This window comes from Formica exsecta, unplaced genomic scaffold, assembly GCF_003651465.1.
Source record: "Formica exsecta isolate Colony F162 unplaced genomic scaffold, ASM365146v1 scaffold105, whole genome shotgun sequence".
Classification (NCBI taxonomy): domain Eukaryota; kingdom Metazoa; phylum Arthropoda; class Insecta; order Hymenoptera; family Formicidae; genus Formica; species Formica exsecta.
The window spans coordinates 624855-638583 of record NW_021848390.1 but is presented as its reverse complement, the minus strand read 5'-3'; the positions used below and the strand labels follow the sequence as shown (position 1 = coordinate 638583).

General features: G+C 33.7%; 1 protein-coding gene across 1 annotated transcript; it reads left to right on the top strand.

The window, feature by feature from the left end:
- LOC115233407 (serine/threonine-protein kinase meng-po) lies at window positions 1-7277 on the top strand. The gene is made up of 2 exons (XM_029803798.1): window positions 1-481; window positions 3866-7277. Exon 2 carries the CDS (start codon window positions 3866-3868, stop codon window positions 5030-5032), a length of 1167 nt encoding a protein of 388 aa, XP_029659658.1. The 5' UTR covers window positions 1-481; the 3' UTR covers window positions 5033-7277.
- The last annotated feature ends 6452 nt before the right edge of the window (window positions 7278-13729 follow it).

Genomic DNA, 13729 nt, shown 5'->3' with positions numbered 1-13729 from the left:
CCCTACGTTAGTCGACGTTCGTCGTGTATCCCGCACCCTTTTACCCTCCACGTCTGCGCATTTCCCAGCCGGGTCTATAAAAGCGACGCGGGGCGTCACGACGCTCTCCAGACGTTTGAGATACGCGCACCACGGAAAATGTGACCGAGCACCATCGTGTCGATATCTCTTGTCACCGAATCTCTATTTCTGTGCTCGTTTCTCAAGTGACACCTGTTCCGAAAGCGAAATTGTCAGTGGATACGACTGACATAAATTCTCGCGACACACGCTAATTTCATTCGGCGTTTGTGATATCTGTGACCATTTGATATATACGCGTGTGCTACAAAGACATGTCGTGATATAAAAATGTAGAAGAGAACGTACTAAATAAAATTTAATCGAGCAAGAAAGTGATTTAATACACGCATATTTATTGACATTGATCGCAGTGTGCAGCGACGTTTTTCTCGTTCATCAAACGGATTTTACTATCGTGGTATGTATCGGTCGTATTATCACTCCTCTACATATAATTGTTGCTGTATAAATTTCATCTGTATAATTGACGAACTTTTTATTAGTGATAATTTTTAATACTTAATAAAACTTCAATTTTCCCTACTCTCTGATGGCTAGAATAAATCTTATTAAGCTTTTATACTGTAGAATCCTATATAATCTAATTAAGAAAATTCATCAACAAGATTTTTAATAGAAAACAATTTTATTTTCGATTAGAATACTTTATGTATATATAAGCTTTTATATTTTACTATTAATTATAATATATTATATAATTTTTTTATATTATGGGATCCTAAAAGATATTTCTATGTAGTACTTGTTGAGAATTAAAGATATGTATATTATAAAAATAAAACCATTTCACAATTGTTTCCGATATTATACTATGGTTGGTGGTTTACAAATTTTTATATTAGATTAAAGCGTATCGAACAATAATGATAAGTAAATGAGACTGATAACTTCCTAATAAATTATAATGCGTTAATATAATTGAGACACGCTTTTATTAACTATGAATCTATTAACATTGAATCTAATGTGTTAAGGAGTTAACACATTGGATTTCCACAGCACTTGCAGTGCGTTTAATTTAATTGTTCATTGTCTATCTCTATATACGCGTGTCTGCTAAACAGTCTCATTAAACGCACGACGTGCACGCACGCTCGCACGCCAAAGTATAACACCACTAACTTCTCGTATGTATTAAAATAGAGTGCCCAGTAAATATAAATGCTAAATATATCTGCATCTCTGAGGCTTGTCAGAATGAACCGGTCTGAACCGGTGGTATTGCGAAAAAAATAACTGTGACATAAAACAATGCACAAAAAAACAATATATGTCTGCAATCTCTCGACATTAAAATCATTATAACGCACAAAATATAAAGTTAAATAAGCGCTGCATATACACAAGAACATAATGGTTCTAAGTACAAATCAAGAACACGTAATTTGTCCACTTTATAAATAATTAAAGTGAAAAAGAGAGCTCTTTGCCGTTGTTTTGTTCCTGTTATAACGCATTATATCATTAAAATATATATTTGCACCACCCACGAAGTCCGTTCGCTTCATGTTGCATTCGTTTCGTCACATGATGACATTTATGCTGTCTCGAATTTCCAGAAATTTATGGAACGATCCGAAGTGAATAGATAGATTTTTATCGTCGAACGAACGTATATTTGTTTTCGCGTAATTTAAACATCTATTAACGACTTCTGCTGTAACAAACGATTTCTTTGAATCATTAAAAGTGCAATTTAAATATACAAAGCCTTTAAATCGCGTTTCAAATCCTTTTTTAAGATGCTTAAAAATCAGGAATATACGTATTTTTATTTCTAAATTAGTTTTAACATAAATATTGATAAATAACAAATAGTACGTAGGAGTACAAAGGTAAAATTTATATTGTTCTACGTAAATAAAAAATTAGAAATTTATAATACAGTTTCGATATACTATGTGTGTGTATCTGTATCAATCTATAGCTTTCAATTCGTGTAAATTGTATTTTAATGCCGTTAGATCAAATAAAAAAAATTTTAAAGCGTGTTTGAGCGATTTGTCCAAGATGAAAAAAAAACCATTTATTTGTCGTATCTTCTGTCATTCCCACTCGATCTAGCAATGCATTTAACCCGTGCAAAAAGTTAAACAAATGCGCAAATCGCGAACGTAATCCGCGTGTGGGACCTGATGAAAAGTTTCGGGGTTTAGTGCCGACCAGGCTCAAGCGTCGTCGGCCAAACTTGTGAGCGGTCCTTGCTATTGATCTAGCGAGAGCGTCTAAATGTCCTGGGTTCACCCGGCTACCCACCGGCCTGACTCTTCATTGCACCGCGAGAGTGCAACTCTCTGCGATGAGAACGGCGAAGAAACCGCAACGTGATGCACGCAATACACACAAAGCGAAGAGGACGAGGAGGACAAAACTCGTCGTCCCTGGTGGCATCGTTCCAAAAATCCCACCCGCGTATTGCCGTCCAAATTATCGATTCGCGAGATGCGCGATCATAAATTCGAACGCAAACATAACACTCGATCGCGAGTTTACACGAAAGAGAGCATATGCAGCGCGGCGTGCGATGACGCACGTGCAAGATCGCGCGACGTGAGCGCGGCTGGAAGAAAAACAGCATCTCAAAAAGCGCAAGAACTATCATTAGACAGATCAATGTCTGCTTAATATTGCCGTTATGCAATAGCAATCCATGAATTCCACGTGCAGATTTACACACTTTTGACGACAAAAATACGCGATATTCATTGTATATAGGATATAAGATTTTCAGCATGCACTTGCTTTCATCTATAGATTCTTCGAATCAATTTAAAATTGAAATTTTCTTCCTTCAAAATTTGGATTATACGTCAGTTCTTCTCAGAAATCTTTAATGCTCCATTTTAAGCGTCTTTGTGATTAACTATCAAATTAAATTTATACTTGTAAAAATAAATATTTGTTACAAAATAATTCCACTTTATTGTATTATTAAAAAAATGAAATTTAATTATTGATTTTATTGAAGCTTAACCCATAAAAATGTTCAAAGATATCCAATATCTTACAATTTTTTTTCTTTTCAGAAAGAGATCAAAAGAAGTTGAATTTTTATTTGAGAAATATTATCTCCCATTGAGACAATCTTTTTTGCAAACGATCTCTATACCTCGCGCGATCTACAATATCAAATCGCACGTGTGCGCAATATCATATTCCAGAACTACGATTGATCTATGCTATTTATGAACTAGGACGCGCGTTGTATGATCAGAGAGGCGTGAATATTATCTTTTTGCGAAAGGAAGCGTGGGAACATTCCAGAATATGATCGTACGTCCGTCATGTTGACAACTGTAGGCGTTTCATATACCTGAGATTTATTGTACCTACGGAACGACGATATTTCTTCGACAAAGCGTTATCCAAGTATAAAATCAACTTAGACATATTTCCGACAGATGAAATTCTAATTTCCGCACTTGACAGAAAGAGGAAGCAGTCTATATAAAACGAAAATAATAAAGTTAGCCTCTATAACGCGCGCACGCGAAAATATATTAAGAAAAAAAAAAAATGCTAGATACATTAAAATACACTGAAATAGCAATATAATTAAAATATCTAAATATAAACTTAAATAATTTTATATTTAGAATTTAAAATAAAATATGATTTAAGATATCATTGATCATAAAATATACTCTCACATTAAATTCTTTGCGAAACACTTAAACATCGTTTACAACATTCGATTGTATTATATACATTTTAATTGAACTAAAAATAAGAAAAATCAATTTATCGAAAATAATCATGTATTCTTTTTCTCTTATTCCAGATGAAGCTGCACGAAAAAAAAGAGTCAGGCATTCACAGAGTGCAGGAAGTACCTCTCGAAGAGCTGGATCTTTCAAAAGAATACAATGTGGAGAAAACTCTGGGCGAGGGTAGTTTTGCGAAGGTTCTATTGGCGACGCACAGAGCCACCCAGACAAGAGTAGTTCTGAAGGCAGTTCATCAAGAACTCACGTCGGAGAAGGATTTTTTCCGAGAGTTTCATTATTCGTATCATCTGAGCCCACATCCAAATATACTTTGTTCGTATGCTGTCGCTTTCAAAGCGGAAAAGTGTTTTGTTTTCGCGCAGGAATACGCGCTTTACGGCGACCTCGCAGGCAATGTGAAGGCCGGCGGACTTAATGAAGACGCGTGTAAAAGGATTGCCGGACAGCTTGCTTCGGCTCTCGACTTTATTCATTCAAAACAGCTGACCCATCGTGACATAAAACTGGAAAATGTGTTGGTATTCGCGCAGGATATGAGCAAAGTGAAATTGTGCGATTTCGGTTGTACGAGGCGCGAGGGCACTCTGGTGAATAAAATCCGTTGCACCTGGGTGCCGTTCCAACCACCAGAGATCCACGAGATCATCAAGAACGAGAGATACGCCTGTAAAAGAAGCTCAGACTGCTGGCAGTTTGGTATCGTCCTCTTCGTTTGTCTGACCGGCAATCCGCCGTGGCAAAGCGCCGACCTAATCCGAGATCCGGACTACTCAGCTTTTCAGCGATGGCTGAAGCGACGCACCACCAAGATTCCGCCTACTTTTCGGCGATTCACTCCTAGGTTGCTCCGATACTTCAGACGAACGTTCGAGCACAAACCGGAGAAGAGGCCGCACGTGACTGAGATCAACAAGTACCTAAAAGATTCGTGGTGCATCAACAAGATCAGTCACAGCGCGACGTCGACGTCGGTCGACGTGAGCGAAAGCCTCGCCAGGCGAGGCGACAGTCTGCTGTATTTGGATACTATTTTGGATGACCGACACAACGTAGACGAGAACAAGAACAAGCTGAGAAAGCTGCTGAATAGTTACGGCCTGGAGACCACGGTGGACCAGAAAGTCGTCACCAAAAGGATATGGGAGTGGGTGATGCAGTGTGACTCCAACATGGACATAGAGCAGAGTCTGATCAGCGGCATCAGCACGGAGGATATGTGAGAAATAGTGAGAACCTGTAGCGAGCCGTGCCTTCGGATCACCCAGGAGGACCCGAGTAAATTCCGAATGGGCAGCTTCCATGTGTCGTACAGACGTGCCAAATAACCAGTCGGAGCTGTGTAAACGAGAGACATTTTTCGAAGAGCTCGTTTGAAATGTATTCCGCGAAAGAGCGGAACACGGCCTTATTCCAGCGACGGCCTGTTCCAGGATGTCAAAATGCTATACATAGGCGGACCAATTATTATCGATAAACTCTTCCTTCATTAATAAAAACGGAGATCACAAAGAAAATTTGAAAAAAATGATACTTTTAAATAGTGAAATATCGGCATAATGAAAACGACAATTACTCTTTAAAAGTAAAAAGTAATGTAAATGTTTTAAAAACATCATATAAAGATGTCTAAAAGACATTCTAATCTCTCAAGCATTCTCCTGACATTGTTTATATATTCTTTGTATTTTTATGCTATTTTGAGACTTTGAGAACAAAATAAGATATGCGTCTCTCGAGACATAAGATAGCAGTTAAGTGTAAATGTGATATGTACGTATCTAAGTATGGGAAGAATCCACTTCTTGACCGAAAGAAGAGCAGTGTCAAGCTGGAGATTAGCTTGGTGTACTAATTATAGAGACAATAATGCCGATGGATATGATCTTTGCGTTAGTCAGTTGTTCTGGTAAACAATGATCTTATTGTTAGTGATGCCTTACGCGCGACTTAGACGCGAGATTAGAGACAGCCACTTAGAAATATTTTGTCCATAATTCAAAATCTCCTTTTTAGTTCAAATTATATAACGATATATTCTCGATCGTTAGACAAGAGATAAAAAAGCAAGAAGACTGTATAATCCAGGGATTCCCAGATTGGAGACCGTAACTCCAAATGTAGCGTAGATTACGAAATCATTTTCGGAAACAATCCATTCAATAAGATTCGAGACAAACTATGAAAAATATTAACTTTCCACTACGTAAGCCGAATAAATGCGAATCTCTACCTTTTCAAAATAATGGATCAAAATTTTTGTTACAATATTTTATTTATAATTTTTTCAATCAAAAAAAAGTTTAACCGAAAAATATAACAATTTAATATAGCCGAAAAATGCGAGTAGAGATTATAATGCGAAATGGATAGTTACCGGAAGTACCATTAGCGACAAGTGTATAAATTATACAAATGTAAATACATTTATATACTTAAATAGATATATACATTCGTATTTGCTAGACATGTACATATATATACACGTATATACGTATATACATTAGGAAAATATAATACACACTTATATTCTTGTAGAAGTTTATCGTGTGTAGTGCGTAGAAGTTCTGTTTGTACAATTAGTTACGCTACTTCGTAGCGGTGATATAAACATAGCGTAATATTGCATGCGCGTTGCAATTCCGACAGTTGTAATAATCTTTCGCAAACGATCCTGCATTAAAACGCGCTCACGGATAACGACACGTAAAACGGGCATTTCGTAATGAAGTGTGAATCGATAGGAAAACTCATCACTTGCATTCAGCGATCGGTACATTTTCAGATGCATGCAAATTAATTCATATCCAATCCGAGATTTACATAATAATATTCTGATTATAATATTAGATAATTTATAGAATAACTTTTATATAATTTTAGCAGGATTAATATTCTCAATACTATATAGATACAGGAAAATGTACACTGTTACAAATAAACATAGAGATTATTTTCGCATGTCTATAAAATCTGTGAAAATTGAACGCTAGAAAAATCCTGTGTGAGGAAAAAAGGTGCATATTCGCTTATTTTTATCTATTCACGAGGTATCTAATTTCCTGTTGACATGAGGTTATACGAATAAAAATATCGTTACCTATCAAATTTATTGTCAGATATAGAAAATCGCAATTTCCCTTAAAGTTCCCTGCAAGTGGATCGTTATCCAGACAAAATGTATAGCCGTAAGAATCGGTGTAAAAAACGCGTTAAGAATTGGAATGATGCGGACGCGTATTTCTATATATTTGTACGTGAGAACATGCACGCAACGAGCATTATCGCTCATCTACAACATTCGGACAATCATTATTATCTTAGTACTGTTCCTCTTGTTCGAATTGATCAAGTGACAAGACAAACGAGTGAAGTAACTTTTGCGAGAAAGCCGACGTGCGTGCCCTCCATTAATACGAAGCAATGTTTTGTATATATTGAAATAAATCTTGAAATTGTACAAAATTAATACAGCGATATATAATTTCCCCATAACTCATATTTCGGATAACTCTTACTTTGATTCTATTTATTCCAGAATTAAGATAATAATTTATTTATATTAATAATTTTTTATACAACATTATTTAATATTTATTATTAATATCATTAACATTAATTATCTTATATAAATTTAAATTTTTTCATTGAAACATTCTTTTATTGAAACGATTTCGTTGTTAAAAGTGTAATTATCTCTATATATATATATACCTATATATTCTACTCATACATAAGAAAAAGTTTATTGCCTAAATCATAATTTAACTTTTATCTATAATGTAACTTCTAAATTATATATAATTATAATGTAACCTCTAACAAATTAAGTTTGCGCATCAGCGAATTAATTAGAATTAGAGCGTGTCGCTCTGAAATCTTTCAACCTGTAACACCTACGCGGTTTACAGCCAACTATATTGTGGAATGGAGTGGTGTTAGCCATCGCTCGGGTGTCGCTATGGCGACGAACCCTGGATACCCGGGCCAGCTGAGAGCGATATACAACCCTCGCGTTCCTACCCTTTATTCTTCCAAAATCACCCCATCGAAGCAAATAGATGCGCGATGTAACAGGCGCGGCTATTACATAGATCACGCTTCTGTCGCGGCTTGTGACCTCGTCATAGTAATTGGCAGAAAGATCGACGGGCATGTAAATTTCTGGATCACAAGCGATTCGCAATGCATTACGCAAGTCGAACATTCGCGTCATTCGATATTTGCAACCGCTCTGCGTTCACACTACATCGAAAAACGCAAGCATGCGCACCATTAGCGAGGTCATTTTAGTCAGGTTTAATTATATGAAAATCTCTCTACTGGCTCGACCTTGATATCGGAGTAAGAGCAGACGACCGCGAACATTTCAGAATTTTTCAATCTTTTGATGAGCTCGCGTGAAACAGCTTAATTAGTACATCTCAAAAACACCTAAAACTTTTTTCGGCATATACAAGAGAAGCAACTATCTTTAAGCTTTTATCTCCTGAACAGTTTCATTATATTTTGCCAATATTTAATAAGATTTTTATGTATACATTTTTTTAATTTTATTAGATTAATATTTAATTGTAGATCTTTCTCTTCTTGACTCTCCACACACTGCTTAAATTTTCGTTTTGTTTAAAAAAAATTATTGTTATGTATAAAAATAGATTAAATGAGATAAATAATAATCCTGTGAGCATACACACGAATAAAAATGTGTCGTTGTATTCTAATTTCAAAATTTATTGATAAATAGAAAGAAAACAAAAAAGTAATAAAACCAACCAATTTGTAACTACAATGTGAAAAAAGCAAATTGAAATTTAACTAAACTTTAGCTGTTTAAAAAAAATTAAAATCTTTGTTTATATTTTTAAATAGAGAATCATATCTTCATATTTTTTATATTATTGAATTATAATATATTCTTACATTTTTTAATTTTGTTCTGTTCTGCTATATATATAGTATTAATTTTATATTTTCGACAACTTTATATATTCGATGACGGTATATTTTCGCGATATATTTCCAATATTAAGAACATCACGTTAATTGCACTCCAATTGCAATGTTACATCTAATCTATCATCAACTATATCTGCGTGTTATCATTTTTATGACGGTCGATGAGTGCGCCTAGACGTCATTCGCTCAGTCCCCAGAGTGCCAAGATAAATTCATCGTCCGTGGCACGAAGCGTTCTGATATTCGTTGACACACGGATACATAAACACTCCAAAAAATATTTTAAGATCTTTACATATTTAATCTTTATTAAATAACCCACACAAGCTGTGACATATCCTCGACCCACTTTTCAATTGCTTTATAATATATATTATATATTTTTTGTTCTAATATACATGTTTCAATCCAAATATATTAATATATGCAAGATTTAATTGCCGTAAACATATAACTAGATATAATAATAGATGCAAAAGTAGATCACCAAAAATAAATTGATGAAATCACCGATCGAAAAATCTGTGTTAAAACGGAGATGAACAAACCGAATAATATATGATCATTTAACATTTATATTGTACTTACTTTGATAAAAGCTCAGTAAAATTAAATTTTGTAATTAAAAAAGATTTTTCTTTTTAGCAGAATAAATTTAGAAAAAGTACTAGTCTATTATTACTGATATAACTCAGAAAGTTATAATAATAATATAAAATAAAAAAATTAATTGCAAAAATAGAATGAAATTTTCTCGTATGACGTTTCGTTTTTAAAAAAGAACATTGTCGATGACAATTTTGACATTCCTCTTTATTTCTTTCTCTGTTTTTCTCTTTCTTTTCCTGTTTTATTCTGCATCTTTCGTTTCATCTTTGCCTCTTTTCCTTTCTCCTCTTTTTCTTTTTTTCTCTCTTTTCCAGTTTTGATTTCGCAGGCAATTCCGGATGTTTCAGACCATTAGTTACGCCACTGGCGTGCGTGCATCAAACGAATGCATCTCAACATGCACCCGCGTTCCATCATCTTTCTTCCGATGCGCGTGTATTTTGGACCAGTGTACCGCTATTTCCATCCACATGGTGAGTATTCTCGGCGGCTTGTTTTGACAAGCGTCAAACCGACTGGATACTTGACAGGACGTTATCTCCGCAAAGCGGACATCAAGTACATATACACAGTTGTGGTGTTTAAACGCATCGTAACATAACATACGACGAGAGATTCAATTGATCGACTGTAACGCAAAAGTCAACAGCAAGCGCACGTGTAACATATTCGTAACATTTTCCAAAATTGGAAGAACGACATTTTAGCAACAATTAAACTTTGACATTTGTTTATATAATTTTTATCAAGTCTTGATAAAAACTTTATATCCAATAAAGTGAATAGACCAATAAAGATAAATTAATGAAATCACTGACCAAAAGATTTATTTTAAAATTAAGATGAACGAACAAAATAATATGATTATTTAACAGTTATACTTTAACAGTTATTTCGATTTATACTTTATCTATTTTGATAAAAACTAGATAAACAGAATAATTTTTTTACTTAAAAAAATTTTTTTAGGAAAGATATATTTATAAAAAAGTGCTATCTTTTTTATTATATAAATTCAACTGAATATTTTATTTTTGAAAATAACGTTATAAGAGAGAGAGAGAGAGAGAGAGAGAGAGAGAGAGAGATCTAATATATATGTAATATATTTTATTATTGTTGAATATCTTTTATTTTTTAATTCTTTTTTAAAGTTTCTCTCTGAAATCTATAAAAATTAATTTTATTTTATGATCAAAACAACTAATTAATTTGTACGTTTATCTATATGTGCACCTATATAAATTAATTAGCTTATATCATGAATATAACCAAAAGTGCAATAATCAAACAAGATTATTAAAACATTATCTGTTAACTTTAGTAAATTGATGGATTTCAAAAACAAAACAAATTTAATATATAAGCTAAAGCATACCGAGAGAGAACAATTGTAAGATGTCGCAATTGCATTTTACAAGAATGAGAAAAGAGATGTTCATGGCATTAAATGTTCAAAGTTAAAGGAGCTAAATTTATGATCGTATGAAAAAAAACTAAGATATATTATATATTGAAAAATATATAAAATGCAAGTTATAGCATCAGACGTTTCGTGCAGACGCGCTGTCTCGAACAAGTCGCGTAATGCGGTTACTTGTCGAAAAATAAAGTCGGGCAAGCCGCCACCAGAGGATGAGTACCGTCATCGATCCTCCGGTCCAACGCCCCGGTGTCTATTTTCATACCGTCTAACCTATTTATACATCATCATACGGATAACGTTCCACTTGTATCAGTGCACGCCGGCGCATCGGCTGAAGTGACATTTTAATGCCTTAATCCTACTAGATCCGAATTTGCTTGTCGAGAGAAATATCTGAATTTTCAGGAATTGTTACTAGAAAAAAGATTTAGGAATCTTTATCTTGAAAATTTTCAGATCTCATTCGATCTTTGCTTTATATTCGTTCAATTCTTTTCTATGTTTTACAATTTTTCTATGTATTTATTCTTATTCTTATATTTGAATATAAAGAATATACTTTTAATTTTTTCAATTAGCTACATTACTAAATAGTGATAATGCATTAGAAGTAAAACATTATAAACCGAGAAATTTTACAAGCAACTCTTGATTATGTATGGGTATTCAGGGCTATCTAAGCTTATAAGAGAATAAATTTTAATTCACTTTAATCTCTATTCGTTTTTATAGGACTTCATCAACCTCTTTCGATGAGTTTATTTTTCAGGGGATCGGGATAACTACCGATCGTGTAGGCGTACGGATTTACGTCGAAGTCACCCAGAACATTTCGACGGTGGGGTTCTGTGCACGCTTTACGATGTTGCATGATTGCCCTCTGACGTCAAAGAAAACGCTCCCCGGCGCTTCAACGTATATGCGAGAGAGGGGAAAGGAGTTTGCGAAAGAGAGAGACAGGATTAAAGGTCGTTCGCCCCGTCATTGGGTTCAAACGCCTTTCCTGAAGCGGATGCAATCTATAAAAACGCCGCGATGATAAGGACGAGGATGAGGATGCGTGCGATTGCGCGCGGGACACATCTCTCGTTTATTAGATGTCGCAAATAAACCTCCCGTCTCTCAAATGCAGATGAGAAGGGAAAGAACTGGTTTTCTTAATTCGCGCAGTAATTAACCGGGGCTAATAAAAACGCGCGGCGTGTTGACCACTTTATCACGAGTCTTAATCTCGAAACGATCTTAAATCCGAAAGCGCCAGAATAATCCGAACGAATATCCGTTTCGCGAGATATTCTCGGAATCGACGACACAGACACACGTATGCAATTTTCAATAATTAAGAATATAATCGGCACTATTTCCATGCTTGTCGATAACTTTAGCGTAAAAGCGACATTTGTGTGTGAAGAAAGTAGATCGATAACATTTTAAATTAGATGTGCTTCCATCATTTGAGGCTCTCATTTATGTAATTTCAAACTCTTTATTCCTAATGACAGTAATTATTTATGTTATATAATGTAGCATTAATTATAAAACTATATATGTGTAGATTATGCATACAATGATTTTATGTTTAGAGATTAGAATACTTTAGGATTAAATAAAAAGTTACGTTTAATTAATCTTTTGTTACAAATTTTGTAATCAAATTGACTATTTAAAAAAATCAAGGCATCTATAATTTTCAAGCGAATAACAATTGAAAATAAAATGATTTTCACGAAATAGCTTCAAAAGAAAAATATGTAACGTTATATTCTTTTAATTCCAAACAAAAATCCTAATTTCAAAATTTACTTCAATCATATATAATATTTAAAAAATTAGAAACACACACAAAGAGAGAGAGAGAGAGAGAAAAAGAGAGAGAAAGAGAAAGAAAGGTGCAAGATAAATAATATGATCTTTCATAAAATGTTAATAAAGAAAAATTTTTAAATTAATCAAAAAATTTATAATTTTTAGAAAGAAATATTTAGTGATAATTGAACGCGTGTATATAACAAAAAAAAATAAATATTTCATAATATTTGCAACCGTTTGAAATAAAATTTCGTTATTTTATTATAAAACAATTATAAAGAAGTTATACAATATAATCTAATAGAACGATCATATAACTCTAAGTAATAGTATTAAAATATTATTTTCTTTCTCTCTTGATTCGATATAAATTATAGATGGATGTCGAGAAAAAGGAATATTATCATAAATTTTATCATAATAACAAGCGACAGAATGAGACTAATCGCATCTTGCCCTTAGATTGATTGCTTTTATTTTTCTTTTTTCCAGCATGTATCACCCCCCCCCCCCCCAAAAAAAAAAGTAAGTAGTAATTCTCTCTTCTTCTATTCGTTCTGAAATAATAAATATAGTCGACGGGGGCGCGGATCTATTTCTGACTGGGGATTAATATTTGATGACGGCACGGTTGCTGCCAGTGTATCTAAAAATACGCAATCAATACCGACTACATGTTAGAATTAAACTCGCACACGCGCACGTGTTCGTGCATGTGTGTTTGTATATATGCGTACTTTAAGATTATCAACCCTTTTATCAAAGGATTAATTTCACATGGACACGCATATATAAAGTTTCAAATTTGGCTCAGAAATACACATAATATTAAACACTCGCGTGTCATGTAACATGCTAACAACATTATCTAACAGTGAAAAATTACGAGACAATACGGTAATCGAAGACAAATCATCTATATTTAATTAACTTCAAAAGTTATTTTTTTATGTTAATTGCTTATTTGTTATAATATAACACGTCAGATTAGAGATTTTCATATAAGTAAAAAAAATTTGCAATAATAATTTATAATTTATAAAGCCCACATACAAAATACAAATAATAATTATATATTAATTATAATTAAATAATAATATTTTATAATATTATAATA